Here is a 23,381-nt window from a genome sequence, read left to right on the forward strand (position 1 = left end):
CTTTAAAAGAATATAAAAGTAAACAGACTTGCCTGTAATTGTTTTGGCTTCTTGAGTTTTAACTTCCCTGATTTATATCCATTACACTTTTCAAAGAGATCAAAAAATCTTGTGAAAAATATAGAGCATTGTTAGTTATTTGTTATACATTTACATAGATAGATATAAAAATAAATGAATTCACATATATAAATCATATATTCAAAATTTTAATGTGGAAATAAACACAAAAATCTACAGATTTGTAATTATTGTGTTTTCACTTTCACTGTATCTTATTGAAACTTTACTATTTATATTACCTCAGAGACAGGGTGTTGCTGTGTTGCCTAGCTTGACCTCAAATTCTTGGGTTCACATAATCCACTCAAGTACAAATGCTCAGAAAAATAGCATCTCAATACACCAACCTTTTGCTTCTCTACTTTTCTGATAAAACTCAGAACCTTCCTCAACTACATTAATAGGTATAATATTTAAAATTTTTTCTCAAGATGAAAACTGAACAGAAATTAAACAAAAATATATTCTCTGAAGTCAGTGCATAGTTTAGAATTCACTATTTTTCTTCCAAAAGGTTAAGAGGTTAATAGTTTTCAGAATGCAATGCAAGAGAATGTAACTCCCTTTATAAAAGACTAAGATTTAGTGATTCAGCCACAATAATATCAGGAATTAGCATCTATATTTTCTTTAAATAAATTTGTATGAATTTAGTGGTTTATCTATCATGGTCAAGAAATACTAGCATTTTTTCCATATGAAATACTTATCAAAAAAGCTTAACATATCAAAACATTAAATCTGATTATGAGCATTAACTTATTTTTTTGAACCATACTTTTGATGCCTCACTTCCATTTTCATTTTTTGCTTTGGTGTTCGATCCCCATGACGAATGACAGCTATGACACATCTAAGTTCCATCCTAAAATGAAAGAAAAGTATGCTCTTAATTTTCTTACAAAGATATGTACTCTATAATTCTAGTGTCCAATCAATTACTGAAGACAATCATTTACCATTTTAAGATCTTTCCCATAAAAAACAGTATTTATAATAATCCAGTCTCATTTTATGAGATCAAATCCTGAAAAGGATTTAAGCAGCCAGAGGAAGGGGAAGATATTAAGATATATAATATAATACTTTCTCTTCCTAGAGATGACAGTGTTAACCCTGGGATAAAAGAGAATATACTCTGATCGTTGAACTCTATTAAATATTCATATTGTTCCATTAAGAGTATTATAGGCTGAAATTTCATTAAATCAAACCAAACAGCTTTACTCGATGGTTGTTATATATTTGCTCTATTTTTCTCATGTGAAGAGTAAGTACTTAAATAATTCAAATTACTGGAAGGTAAGTGTTTTAGAAGCATGCAAAGGTTAAGAAATATAATGTAGCATTTGACAAAGGGTAAAACCACTGTATACAATCCTTAGGGATTATTACAATTATGTAAAAGAAATAACATGAAATATATTTGGAAAAAGCTGGCTTGAATAAACTTCCCAATCAGTACTTACAAGAATGTTTAACATGATACTATACATCTCTAAGCAGTGAATATGTAGCATTCATTCAACACATCTGACTTGTCAAAGAGCTTAACAGTGTTATGAAACACTGATAATATTGGTTTAATTAACTTACTTCAAGATGTAACTTGAGAGCCAAAGTTATAAGACTACTAGGAACCTTTGTACTGATTGTTATCTATACTGTTATATGGCTGATTCGGTGGTTCTATGAATAGTTAATTAATCACGTTTTAAGATTTTACTTAAAATATTATATGACTTTCAGCTTCCTGGACCCTGGTAAAAGCACATAATTTCTTTCTCCATCATCAAACTAAATTATATGAAAACATAAATAATAAACTGTCTAATAATCATTCCAAATTTTATTTTTTATTACAATAACACAGACTAATTAAATCTTAAGGAAGTTCTGAATAAGAATAGTTCAAACTTACATAGTTCCAGATGTAGTTGGGACAATTGGAATGTCTTCAGCTTCTAAGGGTATTGACCAAGGAATATGAAATTGTGGAGCAAGCTCTCTCATTACAATATTCCTTTAAAACCGAAGAAATATATTACTAAGTAGTAAAAATAGCACAAATTTGGGATTTGTTTACTTCAGTTTTGAAATAGAAATCAATACCATGTTTAAATAAATCATGATGATTATATAGTTTGTAATTAGCTATATCCTCAAATCCAAGATTGTCTTTAGCACTATGGTGCTAAGGACTGAATGAGGCTTGTGAATGCTGAATACTCTACCATTGAGCCACATCATACCTTCTATAAAACTATTTTAGGTACCATATTTATTTTTAATAAATTACTACTATACTGTACTAATATAGGCATAACAATGAAGGGATTTTCAAGTAACTACATCTTCTGATTGTGTTCAAATATAGCATTTACTAATAGTAAAATTCTCCCCTCAATTTATTTTAAGGATAAGTTCACAAACTGGAAATATTCTATAAAAGGTGACTATTAAAGTGCTCATTTTCCTACTATTCTGTCACATTCACATACCTTTGAAATGTATTTAAAATGTTCCTGAATCAAGATATAAAGAAAACAGACCTATTGTCTTTGACCAAAAATATAAAATAATAATTCCTTTTACATTAACTTGATGTTATAATAATATCTTCAAGTAAATATGTATCTAGGAAGAATTATCATCCAAAACAATCCTGAATTCTATTTTACTTAGGTTACTTATTTCACAAATGTTAGTTTAGTACCAGTAAATAGGACAATGAAACATTTCATTTATAATTATATAGGAAAAACTGATGAAAGTTTTGACTAAAAATCACCATGTTATAGCATTTTAAATCTGAATTTAAAACTTTATTTAGGCGTTCATCTATAGTGATCATATCATATCTAGCCTTGATAATCTGAAGTTTAATTCGGGATCTGACTGTCTTTGGAAGTCTCATTTTTATGAACACTGATAGTTACTCAAGAAAAGTTAAAAATTAGTGTTTTAATGAAATGTAAAAAGAAAAAGGAATGTAATAAATTCTTACCCAAGTATTTTTGCACAATCATCATAATACTTCATGGAATTTTTCACAAAACTGAATCCATTGACATCACAGACATAGGACTGTCCATTGGCCCGTAACAAATCAAAGCCACAAACTGTTTGCTATTTAAAATAAGTTATAAACTTTAAGGTTTCATTTAAATTATTATGATTCACCCTCCTAGTCTTATTGGACTATATCATATTTTATAACTGCCTAAAAACAGTATTTTTCAATCAACTTCAGATAGCAAAAAGTTACGTATTTGTAGTTTGCATAAACCAAGGTACATTGTGAATTCCATATAACTATCTAAGTTTCTTATCATGAAGTTAATATAGAAGAAGGGACTAGAGAGTAAAAAGAAAAAAAAAGTAGCTGAAGTTCTGTAGTTAAGTTATTTTAAACCTTGATAACCACATATTTGTGAGGACCTGAAATAAATGTGTTTTAATTGAAAGATAAAATACACTGAGAGGTATACAGTTCCTGCTCAGGTTGTAAGAACATTCTTATCTTTCATATTTTATCCTCATATCATCACATATTGGTATAATGTGATTTTGAGCTTTTAGAATCTGAATTTTTAAAAAGTTACAGAAATCTATTAAAATGTATTTACAGACTAGCATTTCTTCCATAAAGGAGACTTCAAATTATTATTAACCTGTAAAATGTTTTTAAAGTTTAATGACCAGTAATATGTATTAATTAAAAAGTTATTTTGTGCCTGTTCTGGGGATTGAACTTAAGGTATAGGTGCTGTCCCTGAGCTTTTTTATTTAATGCTTTACCAGTTGAGCCTCAAGCTCTACTTCCAGCTTTTTGGGATTAACTGAGTAAGTCTCATGGTCTTTCCTGCCTGGGCTGGCTTCAAATCAAGTTCCTCAGATCTCATTCTCCTAAATAGCTAGAATTATGGGCATTAGCCACCAGTGCTTGGCTTGCTATAATATAAACTTAAAAGAGCAAAATTTATCTGTCATTTAATGCAAATTGCAGTACTTCTACTTAATTATTAGTATTATGATAAAAAGTTAGTAATAAAGACTAATTGAGATAGTCAAATATTACAATTTAAAAGTTTTCCTTAAAAGTAAATTACACTGCTTTCATATTTTATAATATTTTAAACATTTTTTATCACATATCAGGTCAATGGATTGCTTATTAAAATATTTTAAATCATTCTATGAAAGCAATACAATCAGTTTCTTACAGTAAGTTAGGCAGTCTTAAATATTGGTTCACTGAATTATTCTGTAATTGTACTTTCTGAATAGATTTAAATATGTTCATTTTCTATTTTATACAGAATAATAAAGTAATACAAAAATATATATCCACACTAATAGAACCACTTGAAAAGTATATGAATAGTTCAGAAGTGTGAATTGCTTTCTCAGCTTGTTTATCTAATTATATAAGTCCAAATAATGTATCTTACTCAAAAAAGAAGATTCAAATTCTAGTACAAGGGCCCCTATGGCTTATACAACATCTTACCTTAAAAGCAAGGCAGACTTTCCAAGCGATTAGTTTCTCTCGTGCATTGAGAATCACAGGGTATCGTACTTCCTTTCCCTCACTATCTCGTTCTACCTTGCCATCAAGCGCTGGAGATTTTCGAGCTTCAGCATGAGCATAATCTGGACCCACTGTATAAACCTTTCATAAATGTTAAATATATATAGTATACATTACTGGTTAAATACATAATCAGCAAGCAATACATTCAAAAGAAATCAATAAAAGGTAGTATAATCTGGGTATATAGTTTTATTTTACAAAGCAAAAGTTTCAATGCATTGGAAAAGGTTATATTATAAAAGGTAAAGTGAGGCTTCATCCTAAAATTGTTTACATTTAACAAAGGAAAAGAAAAATAACTTGTGTCTTACAATTTTTACCTAAGCAGGGCTTACAGCACAATTCTGCCACTTGGACAACTAAGATTACAAATCTTCCTGACTAAATTAACATTTCGTTAAGGTCTCACTAACTTTTTGCCCAGGATAGCTGTAAATGAAACCATCCTAAACTTTGCTTTCTAAAATGCCAGGTAAGGCATTCTAAGCAAAGGTAATGAGTACAAAGGACAGAGGTATAAAATAACATGATATATTCATGTGCGGAAACGTTATTTATTGTATATCACACTGTAAAATCAGATTTGTAAGGCAGAAGACTTAATTATCTTGTATGCTACTCTTATGTCTTTTTTTTTTTTTCTGTCAGTTGTGGGGCTTGAACTCTGGGCCTGGGGGCTGTTCCTCAGCTCTTCAGCTAAAGGGTAGCATTCTATCACTTGAGCCACAGTGTCACTTTCAGTTTTCTGGTGGTTTATTGGAAATAAGATTCTCATGGACTTTCCGGTCCCAGCTGGCTTTGAACAGCGATCTTCAGATCTCAGCCTCCTGAGCTATGATTACAGATGTGAGCCACCGGTACCCAGCACTTATAACTGTTGATATTCTCCTGTAGTTGGTGGGATTCATCAGATGATTTTATAAGGATAGGTTTCTGATGGCATTTATACATTTGAAACAGTCTGATGAGAGAAATATTGACTGACAGTAGAGCTATTAAACTCTTATCACTAACTCAAATCACGAGCAATATTTTATATTTCATTACGTTGTCACAGATTTCAAAGTATTATTTACGTTAGTCATTGTCTGGAAATTAATAACTACTAGAATCCTTATCCCTAATATTTAATTATTAATGACACTTTAATGAATTACATATAAATTGCTATATTAAAAGTTTCGTTTAAAATGTTTTAATAGCTATATTCTAATAAAATCATTTTAGTTGCAATTCTGGGTGTTTTACCATATAAGAACACTATTCTTAAAAAAGAATCCATCAACTTCCAACTGCCAAAGCTGTCCCTGGATCAAAAAATCAGGTTAAAATCCTTAAGTGCACAAGAGACACAGAACAGAAATGTGATATGGCTAAATGGTTATCCTTTATTGGCAAACTCAAAATTCAAAATTAAAATCTACATGGTATCCATGTTAGATGGCTTGAGTTATGAACTTTTCACTTGACTTGCAATGCATTCAGTTGAAGTCATAACTTAAATTTTGAGTTTTAATTTTTCCATGAGCCCGTGACAGATGGTAAGATTCTCACGCCAGTCACTGGTACAGCAGCAACACGATAATGGGCTTTTGTAAAATATTCACTATCTATAGTATACCATGCTAGTAGCTATACTTTTCAGGTTAGGTTTATTAAATGCATTTTCATGTTACAGTATTCTTTTCATTTTCTTTCTTTTCCCCTCTCTTCCTCTTCCCCTCCCTACCGATTTACTAAGTATTTTTTACTTAGAAAGTTTATCAAGACATAATGTCATCCACCGGCCAAGGATCAACAATACCTGAATTCACTACATCTTAACATCATCCCACCTTAAGTACAGAATTTTAAAATACACTGTTATCGATCCTACCTTAACATCTGTACCATCTGTAGGCATAAACTCTTCATATATATATGAGCCAGTTTTTCGTACATTGCTTTCTGGAGAATATACACTACTTCTACTGCCGATCTAGAAATAAAAGATGCCCATCAATATAAAATTAATTTTAAATTATTTTAATAATATAATGACTGTTTACATCTTATAGTTTTAAACCTTTTAAAATATATGAATATTCAACAATGCTTACTATGTCTTGGACACCATATTCTTCCCTGCAGTATCTGTAATTTATAGGTAAGTTAAAAAGCATAAAAATTTGAGTAACACTTAAGAATTGTTTCTAGAATTCCTTTATGTTGTCACATGTAACTCAGCTATGCTCAATTTTACTAAAACTGCCACTGTATAACTAAGTCAGAATGTATCCATTTACCTATTCATGAATATTTAGATTGTTTTCTAATCTTTGAGTATTACAACAATGTTGCTTTAAACATTCTTATAAGTGTTACCATGTGGCATATGTGCAAATGTGTCTATAAGGAATTCTTTTTTTTTTTGGTCGGTCATGGGGCTTAAACTCTGGGCCTGGGCGCTGTCCCTCGGCTCTTCAGCTCAAGGCTAGTGCTCTACCACCTGAGCACACAGCGCCACTTCCAGCTCTATAAGGAATTCTTAATGGGCTCATTTAAAAATTACACATATATTGGAGAAGTTTTTAAGAAAATGCTTTAACAATTTAGTTTCTCTGGCAATACATAATGGACTTATGGCTGTTCTACATTGCCTGTACTTGCTAGAATGTAGTATTTGACACTATAGTAAAAATAGTATTTCATTGTGTGTGTGTGTGTGTGCGTGTTTTGTTTTGTTTTTTGTCGGTCATGGGGCTTGAACTCTGGGCCTGGGCGCTGTCCCTCAGCTCTTCAGCTTAAGGCTAGGATTCTACCACTTGAGCCACAGCGCCACTTCCGGTTTTCTAGTGATTTTATTGGAAATAAGAATCTCACGGACTTTCCTGCCCGGGCTGGCTTTGAACCGTGATCCCCAGATCTCAGCCTCCTGAGTAGCTGGGATTACAGGCATGAGCCACGAAGGCCTGGCTCTTTCATTGTGTTCCTAATTTGCATTTCAGATTATTTGCAAATTTACTTTTAATTCTGATATTCTGCTAAACTATGTTACTAAAAGACTCTATTTTTGACAATGATATTTGGCCTAAAGCTTCTCAACTACCTCATTAAAAAAAATCTCTGTAAATCTATAAAGCATTAAAATATAGTATTTCAGATGATGTGTGCAACTACTTATTATGGATGCAATTAAGCATATAAAAGTTATTAGTACAATTTTTGTGTGTGCCAGTCCTGGGGCTTGAACTCAGTGCCTGGTCCCTGTCCCCAAAGCTTCTATACTCAAGGCCAGCATTTTCCCACCGAGCTACAACTCCACTTAAGGAGGCTTTTTTTTTTTTTGGGTAGGTAATTGGAGATAAAAATCTCTAAGACTTTTCTGCCCAGACTGGCTTCGAACCACAATATTCAGATCTCAACCACGATACTCTGATCTCAGACTCCTGTGTAACTAGGATATAGGAATGAGCCACCAGTGCCTGAGGTTCAGTAGCACTTTTTTATAAACTATTTTTGTGGACCATATTTCAAAAACACTGTGTATTTTGAACTGAATTTTTAGTCTGACAGAAACACAAACAGGAGGTAGAGAAAAAAACCAAGGAACTCTCTTGGGATTTAAAGGAAGGAATTTTCCTACAAACTATTAAATAGCTACAATGATGCTTTGTTTTTTGAACAGAATATAATTATCATTTTGGGGAATTTGTCTCCAAATGATGTATTTCTGAGAGTTTAATATGTAACTATAAGTAAATGCTTACTTAGTGTCAATATAATTTCTATAAAAATGAAGAATATTATTCATACAAAGGTTACAAAAGTTTACCTTCCTAAAGAGTCTTTGACTTCCACCTCCAGCAGATGTGGGATAATAAATGTAAACATTGTGATCTTCTGCACTGACTGGCTTTTCTACAAATGGCTTTTGGAAAACTTCCCCATTTACTTCTACATGATCTTCCCCTTCAATCAGATTGCATTCTATAAGACAAATTCAAAAGCAAGAAAAAAAAACACGTTGTGTTATAACATCTAAATAGCATTTTTTAAAAAAAGAAACAAAAAGCAATAAAATTTATTGTTCTAACTTCCAACAAAGCTGTTTGAGCCCTACCAACAAAAGTGAATTTAGCTCAGTGGTAGAGTGCTGGCCTGGCATTTATAAAGTCCCAGGTTCAATGCCCAGCACAGAAAGAAAAATAAAGAAAAATTGAATTTCTCTTATTTTAATGACTGCATGCTATAATCATTCATCCCAAGCAGCTTTGGAAAAACTACATATATAAAATCTTAGTGAGTAGGGTCTAACATAAACATTTTTAAAAACCTCCTCTTGTGTACTTGATTTGTAGTCATGGCTAAAATCTTTGATATCCATTAAAGACTTTACAGCACTACTTGAAAATAAATTCTAATTTTAAAAGATGAATAGTTCATGTTTGTTTTTAAGTTTAATTTAGTTTTCAATGTAGATATCGTATTGTGTGGGACACAACAGCTCACTCATTTCTGTAATCCCAGTTATATTGGAGGTAGAGATTTGGAAGATTATAGTTTAAGACCAGGCCAGGGAAACTGTGAGACCCCAATAAAAAGTTTGGTATGGTGCTTTGCATAAATAAGATTTGTAAACCAAGCAGCCCAGTACATACAAGAGACCCTGTTTAAAAATAAGGAGAAATAACCTTTATTAAAAATATAAAAGCAAGGGCTGGGAAGGTGGCTCAGTGATAGAGCACCTGCCTTGCATGCCTGAGGCCCTGGCGGGTTCGATTCCTCAGCACCACATAAGCAAAAAGGAAAAAAAAGCCGGAAGTGGCGCTATGGCTCAGTGGTAGAGTGCTAGCCTTGAGCTGAAGAGCTGAGGGACAACGCCCAGGCCCAGAGTTCAGGCCCCACAACTGGACCCAAAAAATAAAAAAATAAAAAATAAAAGCAAGGGGCTGGCAGAAGGGGTGTGGTTCAAGAGGGAAGCAGCTAACCTAGCAAGCACAGGGCTAGCACCTACCTAGCAAGCACAATCTTCAATATGACCAAACTTCAATATCACCAAAAAAAGAATGAAAAAATTTTTCACTGAATATTGGAGAATTTCTGACTTACTTTTTTCCTTCTGTTTCCCTCCCTCTTTCTTATCTCCTTTCCTCCCTCTCTTCCTTCCTTCTCACACTCTCTCTTTTTTTTTTTTCTTTTCTGCAGGTCCTGGGGTTTGAACTCAGGGCCCAGGAAGTGGCTCTGAGCTTTTGTGCACAAGGCTATACTTAATCACTTGAGAGACTATTTCCACTTCAGATTTTTATAGTAGTTATTTGGAGATAAAAGTCTCATGGACTTCTTTGTCCAGGCTGGCTTTAAATTACAATCCTCAGATCTCAGCCTCCCAAGTAGCTAAGATTACAGGTGCAAGCCAAGCCTTCAGTGCCTGGAAAGACTTTTTTTCTTTTTAACTAGGAGAAAATTATGGAGAAAAGTAAACCTGGATAATGTAGGTAGGTAGTTTTATAAAACAACACATGCCAACATTTATGGCAAAAATGGCACAAAAATTATAATTGTTCCTCAGAATATTATGAACTTGTCATTTCATAGAATCCTGGCATAAAATTCAAAGTCAGATATAAAATCATGCCATTAAAAGAAACTGACAATTGACTGTAGAATGACTATTTCTAGAAATGCAGATAGAAATGCAGAAATGCCTATCTGCATTTAAATCCCAATTATTATATAACATGAAATCATTTAAGTCTGAAAAGTAACTCATACACAAGAGTGATCAATCCAAATAGGAAATTAATTTTTCACCTGTATACAAATGAGAAGTTTCTTAGATTAGATATTATATATAATTCGCAAAAGAAGGTGCTTTTTATGTCTAATAAGTTATTAAATTTCCTAAAATGCCATTACCATAACATTGATCTCTTTTTCTCCTTGGCAGTACTAGGGTTTGAAAATAAGGACTGAAGGCTTGAAGGCAGGCACAATGTCCAGCCACAATTCCAATCTCTTTTCATGTTTTTGCCTGTGCCAACTTAGGCCATGATCCTCCTACTTATGCTTCTCATATTACTGGGATGACAAACATGTACCACCTCACTCAGCTTTCTATTGGCTGAAAGGAGTCTCTCCTAGAACGTCTGGTTCAGAATATTAACTCCTTAGTCAAACACTTTGCTCTTTAGTGTAAGTTATACTGACGAGCTAAAACATGCTAAAGGTAACTAGAAAGAAAGAATAACAGATGCTTTAAAATGATTTCAAAATTCCTATCCTTAGATGTTTAATCATGACATCATTATTATATAGTTTCTAAGTCATAGATGAACCACTTATTTTTCCCTAAACAAATTTATAAGCATGTAATTTCAAAATTTTTTTTGATTTTTAGAAACACAGACTATAGAAAAGTAGTGCATTTAACTCCTAAATTATTAGTGCGCCTTGCAACTCACAGTGCTACTTTTTGTTTGGTTTTTGAAACAGAATCACACTGTGTAACCTAGCCTGGCCTACAACTCACTATTTAGGCAAGGCTGTCCTCAACTTCCCAATCTTCAAATTCCTTCTGAGTGCTGTAATTACAAGATGTGCCACATACTAGGCTGTGTCACACTGTAAATGAATATAACACTTATTTGTTTAGATTATTAAAAAAAAAAAGCTTATTAAATGGAGTACTACAAATTCCACCTGGTTAATGTAAGAAGCAAACATGTCAGGAGCAAACATTATATTGTTTAAAATCTCTTCACTTACTCCTACCTTTGGGATTATTTGGATCACGGTTCAATATTGCATAACGAGGAAGTAAAATACCTTCAGCTTGAAGAATACTATATACTTCTCTCCTGAAGGAAAAAAAAAAAATCCTACTTTACTGCTCTAGTTCACAATTAATATATTAATGTATTATTATGCAACTATGATCTTACTGTGTTTTTTAACTAAAAAGAATATATCATCAATCTTTTTAAATTTTCAAATAAATATATCATTTTAAAGATTGAAAACAATTCTATAAAAAGACTTATTGTAAGCCAGGCACTGGTGGTTCATGCCTGTAATCCTAGCTACTCAGGGGGCGGAGATCTGAGGATTATGGTTTGAAACCAGCCTGGGCCAGAAAGTCTGTGAGACACTTATCCCCAATTAACTACTCAAAAATGCCAGAAATGGAGCTGTGGCTCAAGCCTGAGCAAAGGAAGCGCAGAGACAGCACCCAGGCTCTGAGTTCAAGTCCCAAGACCAGCAAAGAAAAAAAAAAAAAAGACTTATTGTAGTTGTATAAACTGCTTTGTTATATGACAACTCCTTTGTATAACTACTGAAAGATGATTTTTAAAATGAGAAAAAATATTCAGCAAAATTTGTATATAATGCTTTTCTGAAACCTAAGAAACAAAAATGAAAATATATATAAAGAAATCGTAAAAGGTGACAAACTGCAATTACAGATTAGAACCTAACTACTAAAAACCTTAGGTTAATATAATAGTTAATGACATGAGGAAATGTTCATAGTATGTCAATGTTCACATCTGAAAAATGAGAGTAGGGATGTATTGATTCCTATATGAAAAATACAATATATATGGTAACAGAATTGGATTGCTTTCCTTATGCTTGTACTGAAGCATTTTTAATATGCATATATAATACATGCAAGTGCACATTACTATATAATTCAAAGGAAAAGTGTTTTTCAATTTTAATATTAATAATGTTACTGAGTAAAAAAAATTACAGGTGTACTTGAAGATAAGTAGTGTCATATTATAATAGCTAATGCAGATGAAATTACCAGTAACTACCAAGTGAAACACCAATGATATGAAATAGATGAATGTACACACATTTTACATTATCAACTGGAAAATTATGCTTTTGGCTTACTCAATGAATGCTAAAATTTACAATGAAATGGGTTACTCCAACTATCATTTCCTTAAAAAAAAAATGTTCCTTATTTTAATCTTGCTACACTAAATTAGTTCTAACTAAAACTTAAAAAATCATAAAATAAATAAAAATATTTAGTTATAAAACTTAGGGCATGCCTCACGAAACAGAACTCCTGTCTACCATCTGTAAGGCCAAGTTCAAAGACTAATACCCCTAAAACAAACAGATAAACAAAAACAAAAATCTAACTAAATAATTTCATTAGCAGTCACATGATATAAAGATTGTTTCATTTTCCATGATTTGGTTGGATTTGGAAATTAAATGTCTGTTAAGCACTTAAATAAAACAATTTATCTGATTCTCAAGTTCCCTCATCTATGAATTTAGTTAACAAATACCTATTTCTGAGTACTTTTTAAGTATGCAATGAATTAACACACTATATGTGGAAACACCTGATGCCACATCATTCTATAGTAGGCACTAAATAAATGTTAATTTTCCTTTCCTTAATTCAGCCAACTTCACCACTCACCTATCTTGTATGAGATACTGCATATTCAAGTCATTGATTACAAATGGATTCCTGAGTTTTGCATAGGCAACTGCTTTGTCCAGTGGAAATCCTAAGAACACATATTATTAACATATTCTGTACAATCTCAAAGTAAGTTGACATCTAAACACTTAACTTGATGCTACCTTTCATAAAAGAATAATTTCATCATGTACATTTCTACCTTCAATAAAAGGTATGAAATAATATAGACTTTGAACTTATACTATTAAATCTCACTTTTCCTAGTTAGGTTATTAATAAAGCATACCAAGTCAGTGGTTATATTACCAAATTATGGCATTGACATCTTAGTCAATGTCTGACTATTCAAGTCATTTGTTGAATGTAAAATTACCACACCTATAAAGAGAAAGCTAGACATAAATAACAGTAGTGTATCAAAACCACTTGGGTGATTTTTAAAACAATTCCTTATCACTTGAAATTTTGATGTTTAGGCATACAAAGCAGCTAATACTCAAAAAATTCATCTACATTTTAAAACCGAAGCAGAAGCAAAAATGAATTAATACAACGTATATAATAGAAATGTGTGAGCAGCATGCCATGCTAGGACCAATATTAAGATTTTGAAAATCAATTTACAAAAATTCTAGATTTTAGTAAAATTACCAATTACAATGAAAATGAATAAAATATAGTAAGAAGCCTAAAATAACTTTAATAGTTAGGTTTTACTCCCTATACTGACTAATTTTATCCATAATATATATTACTAAAGGGAGGTATACCACAGCAGTTAAAAGCATGAGTGTTCAAATCCTGCTTGCATCTTTTACTAGCAATGAAACCTTGTGCAAATATATCTGTCCTCTCTAAACCTATATTCTCAGCTCTAAATGACCATTATATCAGTCTTATCTAGTAGGATTGGTAAGAAATCAAATAACAAAGTACATATTAAACACAGCATAGTATAGCTGGCAAATTAAGTGCTAAAAATGAAATGTTGTTACTTTTTAAAATGACAATATTTTAATAATTACCTATCCTATCAATAGAAATGATAGAATATCAGCAAGCATGCCAGGTGCTAGAGGTTCACCCGTGTAAGCCTAGCTACTCAGAAGACTGAGAGCTGGAGGATCATAATTTGAGAACAAATAGAACAGTCTGTGACATTCCCTGTCCAACTGACCAACAAAATGTCAGATTGGAGGCATGGTTCCAGGGCTGGAAGGTCAGACAAGAGCAAGTTAGCTGAGCAAGAGCATGAGGCTGAGTTCAAAAACCACAATAAGCATAGGAAAAAAAAATAAGTGAGCACACACCACTTTACTATTTAACTACTGAACATTAAGTCTGTGAAGATATTGTATTTCTGCAATGAAAGAAAAGTGAACAGAATATTAAAATATACTAAAGCTATACTAAAATAAAAAGGTATGTTCTGTTAAACATGACTTATTCATACTTATCCTGAGGGTAATTCCTAATTGCCTATTTAAAAATTAAATACAGATACCATATACCAGAATCAGTTTCAAGTCTTTAGATTCAGAATTCATCGCTTGTAAAGATGTCTCAATATTTCTGACTTGAAACCTCATACTAGAATTCAGCAAATAGAAAACACCTATAATCAGCTCGCTGCTTTTGTTGTTAAAAAGGATAACTTTTTTCTTACCAAGAAACAGTAGGTGGGCCATGTCCTCAGACACAGCACCTAGGTTTTAGAGGTAAATAACTATCATAGGAAATATCATGTGATGATACAAGGAAAAACACATCCCCAGGGATTAATAAATTTTGAAGTTTCTTGAAATAAGGAACCTCTATCAGCAACAACAGAGCTATGCATCTCTAAGAATAATGAAAATCAACTTACTAGAGGTGAATGCAAAGTCTCCAAACTTTCCCACATGCTGAAGTATAAGTACAACTTTAACCTAGTTCAGTACTGCTTATTTTGCAAGTAGTAATGATGAAAGGTGACATGATCAAGATGTACTCATGAACTGACATGATGAATTAAAACCTCTTTGGTTCAATTACTTAATAAGATAACATTAAAAAATGTTCAAAAAATAAAAATGAATATATTTCATATTGAGTACATCTTTTAAATTACTGCTTACTGGGAAATTCATTCACCACATTTATTATACATTCTGATATATATTTAGCAATAATTTTGATTATAGGATTTTAATATAAAGCAATGTTTAAACTTAAATGGTATTTTTTAATTTAAAAAACAGTATGTAAGACCTAAAGAAAGAATGATTGCTTTCAATATGATACTAATGTAGGGCTTGACATATTTGTTGATTCAAATAAAGATATATTTGAAGAACTGATCACACTCTAATTTTTAACAATGAAAACTGGAAACTATTCTAAGCATTTGGATATTAAAAATGTTATAGTATATCTAAATGATTATTATGCCATATAAAACTCAAATTAATTGAAGAGTGATGTAGAAGGAAAAAATCCTCTTGATGTAACAATGAAAAAAATATATACCACACTAAATTTAAAAAAAAATACACAGGAAAAAGAAAGAATGCAAAGAAGTATGTCAAAATGTTGATATCACTTTCCTATGAGTTAGAACAATTTTAATTTTCAGCCTTATTCAATACTCTATAATATGCATTATATTTATACTCAGAATAAAGGGTTTCCTGTTTTAATACCTTTAGAGTGAAAAGAAATAAGACAATCACATAGAGGCCAATTTTCCACTGGTTCATTCAAAATAACTTCTTCTTCAAATACTACTACTGTGATATATTTAAATAAGGAGATCCGTTCCAGAATTTCCTTCATTGGTTTGGATTTGGATTTCTTTGCCATGGAACATATTCCAACCACAATCTGCCTTTCTGGTGGCTAAAAGATAAAAACAACAACCGCAAATCAGGTGACTTAACATGAACTCTGAAACATAACTACCTTCTTTTTAGGAGGTGATGCCTTCAATATATTTAAAGTGACATTACCCAACAAAGACACTAAAGTATAGCATTGTTATAATAAATACATTTTGAATAGCTTTGTACAAAGGTATGGAAATAAAATTTTAAAATAAAAACTTTCATCACATTTCAACTCTGTTTAATCAAAAACATAAATTCCCCTTTTTCAAATGTTTGTAGCGTTTATTTTCTCTTCTCACAGAAGAAAAGGAAAAATAAGGGCTCAAACCCATCCAATTCAAGTAAATCTACCAATGGAAATTATTAAAGAATTTTGTTGCCTAAAATAAAATGTATTTCCAACTAGAGAGTTACATAACTCTCTAAGAACTATTTTTATAAATCTATCTTCAACATTAGCTGGCCATCAGTGACAACATGGAAAGAAATTTTAGAGAAAGCCACTCAGTCAACAGAGATTGCCAATCCCTGACATTCCAGTCTTTATATTCAATATTCCTACTTCATGATATTACTAATCTCAGCAGTATTAGACTAAATCATGGCTTAAAAGGGTAGATTATATAAATAATAATTTAATGAGTAGCTCAGAGACTCAAAAAATTACTCAAGATTCACTCTTCAATTTTTGCATGACTCTTGGGTCTACCACAGTTACACTGCCTATTCCAAAGGGACAGTGCCCAGGCCCAGAGTTCAGGCCCCACAACCGGACCCAAAAAAAAAAAAAACAAACAAAAAACAAAGAGTCCAAATCAAACACTGGACTTCATTATCTATTACACAGGTTATAAACTGTAACCTTTGGATCTGCTATCTTCATCTCTTTTGAGTATCAATTTTTATGTTCTCTTACTCTCTTATTTCCTGTATAAAAAAACCTATATTTGATTTTCCTATAGGTCTTCATACTGTTCAGAACTCCAAAGAAAAAGAGTAAGACTAGTAGAGACTGAGTCAGTAGTGCTTTCAAGCTTAAGTAAATCAAAGAAGATGAAGAGAAATTTGGGTGGTAAGGATAAGATTTGAAGTTTATTATTTTTTCATAGGTAGTGGGTAGGGATGTGCTCTGAACTGAAGGTTTTAAAAGACTATTTTGAGTTAATTTATATATTATTTAAGTTTGTGTTTGTATTTGATATGTATATAACTTCATTGTGAATGAAGATGATATTATGGAAAACCATTTAAGGAGTTATCTAATAATTAGTTTTGTTTTAGCTTTACTTTTCCCAACTATGACAGGTTTACCTTTTAAATTTTTGTTACAATTTGAAATATAAGAAAGATAAACATGTATTAAGTCTGTATTTTAAATCAGTTCTCAGAATGAAATAATATTGGCTTATATAAAAAAATTGGGTAATGAATACTAGATACAACCAGATATAACTAGCTTTAGAGAATAGGTTGATAACTATCTATCTACAATCTATCTATCTCTAGTTATATAAATATATATAGTCATATGTCTATATCAATATAACTGATATAACTAGAAAAATTAACATTCCAGATATGTCATTCCTAAGACACAGTACAGATTGTTTTCCCAATATTAATATATCAGAGAAAAAAAAACCACTTTTAACACATACTCAGGCAGATTTAACATAGCCTCTCAATTCACTCAGTTTTTAGACTTCTGAACAGTTAATAGAGATATCTTAGATCAATGAGCATTTGTACTGATAACATGTTATGTGCTTAACAAATTTGGTTGAATAATCATTCTTTACTATCTTTATAGTCATTTCCTTCATGATGTATTTGTTATACATTTAATATACAGAAATCTTTTTGACATATAGCCCAGATTTCTTTTTCTTGGTCACTTTTCTATCCAATTCTGAAGCTGGAAAAAACTAAAGTAAGCATCATTTAACAACGTATAAATTTGATGGCTAAGTACATTTGCTGTATTTTCTTATTTACTAATTCAATAATATCACTCATTTTTTTACAGTTTAAAAAAACTTCCAGGGCTGGGAAGGTGGCTCAGTGGCAGAGTGCTTGCCTTGCATGCATGAGGCCCTGGGTTCAATTCCTCAGCACCACATAAGCAAAAAGAAAAAAGCCGCAAGTGGCGCTATAGCTCAAGTGGTAGAGCGCTAGCCTTGAGCTGAAGAGCTGAGGGACAGCGCCCAGGCCCAGAGTTCAGGCCCCATGACCAGACCAAAAACAAAAAACAAAAAACAAAAAAACTTCCAAATTTTACGTAGCAACTACTTTAATGTAAAATCACAGTGTTAATTCATACTAAGAGTGATAAAAATCCTTGTACTATTCTCTCACCACAGTGATGAAGGAGAAAGCAACTTACAGACTCATCTTCTTCTTCCTCATCTTCATCTGTATGGTGGAAAAAATGTCGGTAATTTCCAGGGTTTATTTCTGTATCTTCATTTCCAACAAAGAAGCTGGGGGCTTCACTCATTTTGATTTCATCTGATATAACTTACAAGATCTATATTAAAACTACTTTTAAATAAATAGTTTCTGAAGAAAGCATTCTCTCTGTACAAGCTGATATGCAGGCTTGCTACAGTGCCTTTCTTCTTATACAGCCACTTGAAACTGTTGAGTTAGTTGGCAAATGCTTTTTTGTTTTCAGATAGCATTACTTCATTGTTGATACAGAAGTTGCTGCTATATACAGTTTAAAATATAAAAATCGTGAGGCTATTGTTTCCCTGAGTCGATACGGCAACCTTTTTACCTAAAATGTAGTGAAAAAAATTAATTTAGAAAGTGCACTTCAAAAATACTCATGTAAAAACAATTTTAACTTACAATGCAAAATCAGTATCTATAACAGTATTTTCTTCCATAAAATTAAGTAATTAAGTCTTCAATATAATACAACCTAATAATATAAGATGATATAAAATAACAAGCTATTAAATTCCTCAAATTCAAAAATATCTAACAGATTAGGAAAAATATTCAAATCATAACAAAATTAAGTTAAAGTTAAGTCTCTCAGAACATAGTTCAGAAACATCTCTATGAAACAGAGCAAAACATATAAAACATACTGCGCATTTCAAAAGAAACACTGAAAAATGATCATCTAAAGTAACTGTTAGATGACCTTACCTTGAGGCCTCAAGAAGTTATTTTCTTTTTTTTTGGGGGGGGGGAGGGAGGTCCGGTCATGGGGCCTCAACTCTGGGCCTGGGAGCTGTCCCTCAGCTCTTCAGCTCAAGGCAAGCGCTCTACCACTGAGCCACCTTCCCAGCCCAAGAAGTTATTTTCAAAGCACCTCCACTAGACAGTTTTAGCATTCTTTCAGACCTACTTATAAACATTTCCGATTATAAGCAGGGAGTGAGTTTCTGGCTCTGGCTGGAAGCTCCTACTTGGAGTAATTTACCTTTTTTTGCCCTAATTGACCTGCACTGGTGTTGATCTATCTCTTTGTCTACCTCTACTCTAGCGTTTTTTTCCCCTTTTGAATCTAACAACAAGAAGTCAACCTAAAATGTAACAGGCCAGGTCAAAAATAAGTTTTTAAGGAAACATTACTTTATTCTGCATTCTAGTCTCATAGTTCAATCAACAACAAAACCAGAATAAAAACAAGGTTTCTCCCAAATAGGTTTTAAACTTTCAGTAGTTAAAAATTTTCTAGCAAACAAAGGAGGAGGCTGCAATGCTTGGTAAGAAATGTACGCATTATCCTGCCCATGTAACTGTAACTCCTCTGTACAGTATGTTCACAAATAAAATTAAATTAAATTTAAAAAAAAAAAAGAAAAAAAAATAAAAAGCAAGGGTGCGTTGTGTAGACAGTAGAGGATTGCAGAGCTGAGTAGACAGATGCTTTTCAAGGATGAACAGGTAGCCCTCAATAAGAAGGTAGCATTTGAGCAGCATTGTATCACAAAACAACTGAGCCATGTAGGCATCTAGAGGACAAACATTCCTGGCAAAAGGGTGCCAAGTTCATTGGCCAAGTTGAGAACAGACTTGATGTATTCAAGAAGCAAGGGAAGGCTAGAGGGACAAGAGTGGCAAGGTTGAGGAGGACTAGAAGAATGTGCCTGAAGCTTGGGAGCCAGATGATGATGCACTTTTATGCTGTGGTAAAGACTTTGGCTTTTACTTTAAATGAGATTTTTTTTTAAAGCAGTAGAAAGTTTGGAACTTGGCATTATAAACTCTGACCTGTATTTCAAGAGAATTACTCTAGCTCATGTGCTGAGAATGTGGAAGACTAGTTAGGAAGGAAGAGGGCTGGAGTGGAAGCATGGAGACCACTTGGGAGGATACTGTGGTGATTCTCGGGGAGATTTGTGAGGACTGAGGTAGTGGCAACAGAGGTGGTGTATTTTGGTAGCATACTTCTGGAGATTTTGTCATCTAGGATGTGGAATCTGAAAGAAAGCAGAAAGTCACGCTCCAAAAGTTTTGACTCAAGCAATTCATAGAATGAAACTTCACTGTAATGACGGGAGATTGCTCTGGAGCGAGGGAGAGGGCATGGGGGGGGGGGGGGGGAACACACAAATGGGGAGAGGAGAGGTGAACAAATACAGTCATATCCATTTTACATTGTATAAAAGTTGAGCTGTGTAACTTGAGGGTAGAGATGGGAGGGGAAAAGATGGGGGAGAATGGTGGACGCAGTGGCCTTGACTTCTGGAATTGGAACTCCTTTGTACAACTACTTAATAAAAATAAATTAATATATTTTTTAAAACCCTAAAAAAAAAAAAATTTTCTAGCAAATCTATCTGGGGACCAGTGACTTACAGCTATAATCCTAAATATTTGGGAGGATAAAAATGAGACAATTATTTATTTATCTATTTATTTTGGCCAGTTGTTGGTCTTGAACTGTAGGCCTGGGCACTGTCCTTGGGCTCTTCAGCACAAGGTGAGCGCTCTACCACTTGAGCCACAGCACCACTTCCGGTTTTCTAGTGGTTTATTGGAGATAAGAGTCTCATGGACTTTCCTGCCTGGGCTGGCTTTGAACAGTGATCCTCAGATCTCAGCTTCCTTAATAGCTAGGATTACAGGCGTGAGCCACCAGCGCCAGGCTGAGACAATTATTGTCTGAGGCCAAATGGGCAGAAAAGTTCATTAGACCTCTTCTCAATCCACAGGTAAGTGAAATAGACCACAACTAATTTCCCAAGATACTTGGGAGCCTGAGATTAAGATTCTTGGGAAGCCAGGCCATTCTGGAAAGAAACGTTCTCAAGACTATGTTTCCACACAGGCAAGCCAGATATAGTGGTGTGTGCCTGTAACCCCAGCAATGATAGGAAGCCTCAAGTAAGTGGTTCATTGTTCAGGCCAGAATCAAGACTTTAATCTAAAAATAACCAGTGAAAACAGGCTGGAGGCATGGCATGGTCACCTCACCAGCCTGCCAAGTACAATACCTGGAGTTCAAACACTAAGTACTGCTAAAAAGATAAAAAACAATTAAAATAATTCAGCAACTCTTATAATGTCTACAGACTCTCTCAATTTATAGGTGTATAAACTATGCAAGGACCTTTATGTGATTCATTGACAATCAATAACATTTCTCCATAATCAGGCACTAATGAAAAAATAAATTAAAAACTATCATAGAGTTTCAAAATATGCCATTCCACAGTTATTTATGGACAGTTGTACCCTAGGTAATATAAAAATTACCTACCAAGATGAAACTGCAAATAAAATGCTGCATTTGATGACTGGTAAGGTAAGAAATTACCTGATCAAATATTTATTAAGAAGAGTTGAGCAACATAATATCTAGGCCAGAGAAAGCACAACTCAAAAGTCAAATTTCCTAAAACTGTCTTGGAAACATTAAAACCAATTTGCTCAGTCAGCCTTGAATTCATCCATCTTTAAATCACAGTGTTCTGAAATCTGGAACAATATGTGACTAAAAAATGAAAGAAAAAATTTATAAAGTAAGATTTTTGTTTCTATTCTTTCTGCACCATTTAGCATTTTTAAATGTTTGCTGATAAAGTAAAGAACAGTGAAGACAGGGGTTATACATGGGGGAGGAACATATAAAGAAACAAAAAAATCACCTGGTACATTATAAATATGTTAGGAACAATAGCAAGAAAGAAAAAAAAACACTTGTGTTTTCACTGTATTTGATGTCGGTGCCCTGCATCTTGTATATACACTTCTCGAGCTTGGGGAGGGGAAGGGAAAAAACAAAATGCTTAAATGGGATACAGGGTGACCCACTGTAACAATGAGATGTACAAGACACTGTGTTGAAAAATGAACTTTACAATTTAAGCGAGGAGGGAGGTAAGGAAGGAGGGGGGAGTATAGTTGTAGAAGTGGGAGGGAAGGGAGGGTAGGGGGAAAACAAAGGAGGAGGTAACAATGCTTGATAAGAAATTACTCATTACCTTGCTTATGTAACTGTAACCCCTCTGTACAGTATTTTTACAATAAAAACCATATTAAAAAAGAAAAGAAATGAAAAGAAAAGAACACCTTGCAATTGCTGTAAAACTTGGAAGCAATGACTAGATTAACCTCAGGTCTGTACTAAATGGTAAATATTTTGAAATTTCACTTAAAAAACTCTTCCCATTTAAGTATACTCTAAATATTTCACTAAAGATTATAGAGTTAAATATACCTTTTTCAATATACTCATAAACAACTAGCAACTTAGGCTAGTTTCAGCTTCTTCATTTACTAAAAAAGAATATAGTAACAGTATGTAACTTCAATTACACTAACACTTGCTATATGTGAGGTAGTGTTCTTGAAAGATATTAAATACTCAGTAATGCCCAGATCTATATGCACTTCTATAAATCAAGCTGCCTACTAGTAGTATGTGGAAATCTAAAACAATCTTGTTCATTGTTTATTGAAATGAATATATTTATGCTAAGAAAAAGTACTTATCACGGAAAGCATTCAATGTAGGCAATTGTACTTCTAATTTATGTTCTAAAGTAATTATAAAAAGAAATAATAGTGGTGCTGTGGCTCAAGAGGTAGAGCACTCGCCTTGAGCTGAAGAGCGCAGGGACAGTGCCCAGGCCCAGAGTTCAAGCCCCACGACCGACAAAAAAAAAAAAAAAAAGTAACAGATAACAAAATCTTGTTTCAAGGGGAAGAAATAAAACTAAATTAAAAAAAATTTTTTTTGCCATTTTAAAGTAGTCATTGTGAAATACCTGAGACACATAAAATAAAAATTTGAAACTCAGTTAATAATCCCATGACCTCTTGGGGTAGACATGGCTGTGGTTCTCATTTGTATTAACTGGGTTACTTATTCTAGTAATCTTTTCAATATGGTTCCTGATATTTTTTACATATTTTATAAAACACATGTATGTATGAATAGAAATCAGATTTGAGT

The 23,381-nt window shown here is 32.8% G+C and overlaps 1 protein-coding gene across 12 annotated transcripts in view; it reads right to left on the reverse strand.

Moving 5' to 3' along the window:
- The window catches only part of Ppip5k2 (diphosphoinositol pentakisphosphate kinase 2), a 66,768-nt gene that overhangs the window by 38,652 nt on the left and 4,735 nt on the right, over nucleotides 1–23,381 (reverse strand). For all 12 annotated transcript variants that reach the window (XR_006149089.1, XR_006149088.1, XM_042690684.1 and 9 more), the window contains exons 2-12: nucleotides 18,345–18,740; nucleotides 15,779–15,974; nucleotides 13,092–13,182; nucleotides 11,414–11,499; nucleotides 8,475–8,629; nucleotides 6,537–6,638; nucleotides 4,577–4,738; nucleotides 3,071–3,192; nucleotides 1,985–2,086; nucleotides 842–928; nucleotides 33–108 (exon numbers count right to left, since the gene is read on the reverse strand). Coding sequence is in view for 10 of the 12 variants with exons in the window: in XM_042690684.1 (XP_042546618.1) it covers nucleotides 33–108; nucleotides 842–928; nucleotides 1,985–2,086; nucleotides 3,071–3,192; nucleotides 4,577–4,738; nucleotides 6,537–6,638; nucleotides 8,475–8,629; nucleotides 11,414–11,499; nucleotides 13,092–13,182; nucleotides 15,779–15,974; nucleotides 18,345–18,458 (1,293 nt within the window). In the remaining 2 variants the exon portion in view is untranslated. The remainder of the gene's footprint in view (nucleotides 1–32; nucleotides 109–841; nucleotides 929–1,984; nucleotides 2,087–3,070; nucleotides 3,193–4,576; nucleotides 4,739–6,536; nucleotides 6,639–8,474; nucleotides 8,630–11,413; nucleotides 11,500–13,091; nucleotides 13,183–15,778; nucleotides 15,975–18,344; nucleotides 18,741–23,381) is intronic.

Source organism: Dipodomys spectabilis, unplaced genomic scaffold (genome assembly GCF_019054845.1).
Source record: "Dipodomys spectabilis isolate Male_0828 unplaced genomic scaffold, ASM1905484v1 ptg000140l, whole genome shotgun sequence".
Taxonomy (NCBI): Eukaryota; Metazoa; Chordata; class Mammalia; order Rodentia; family Heteromyidae; genus Dipodomys; species Dipodomys spectabilis.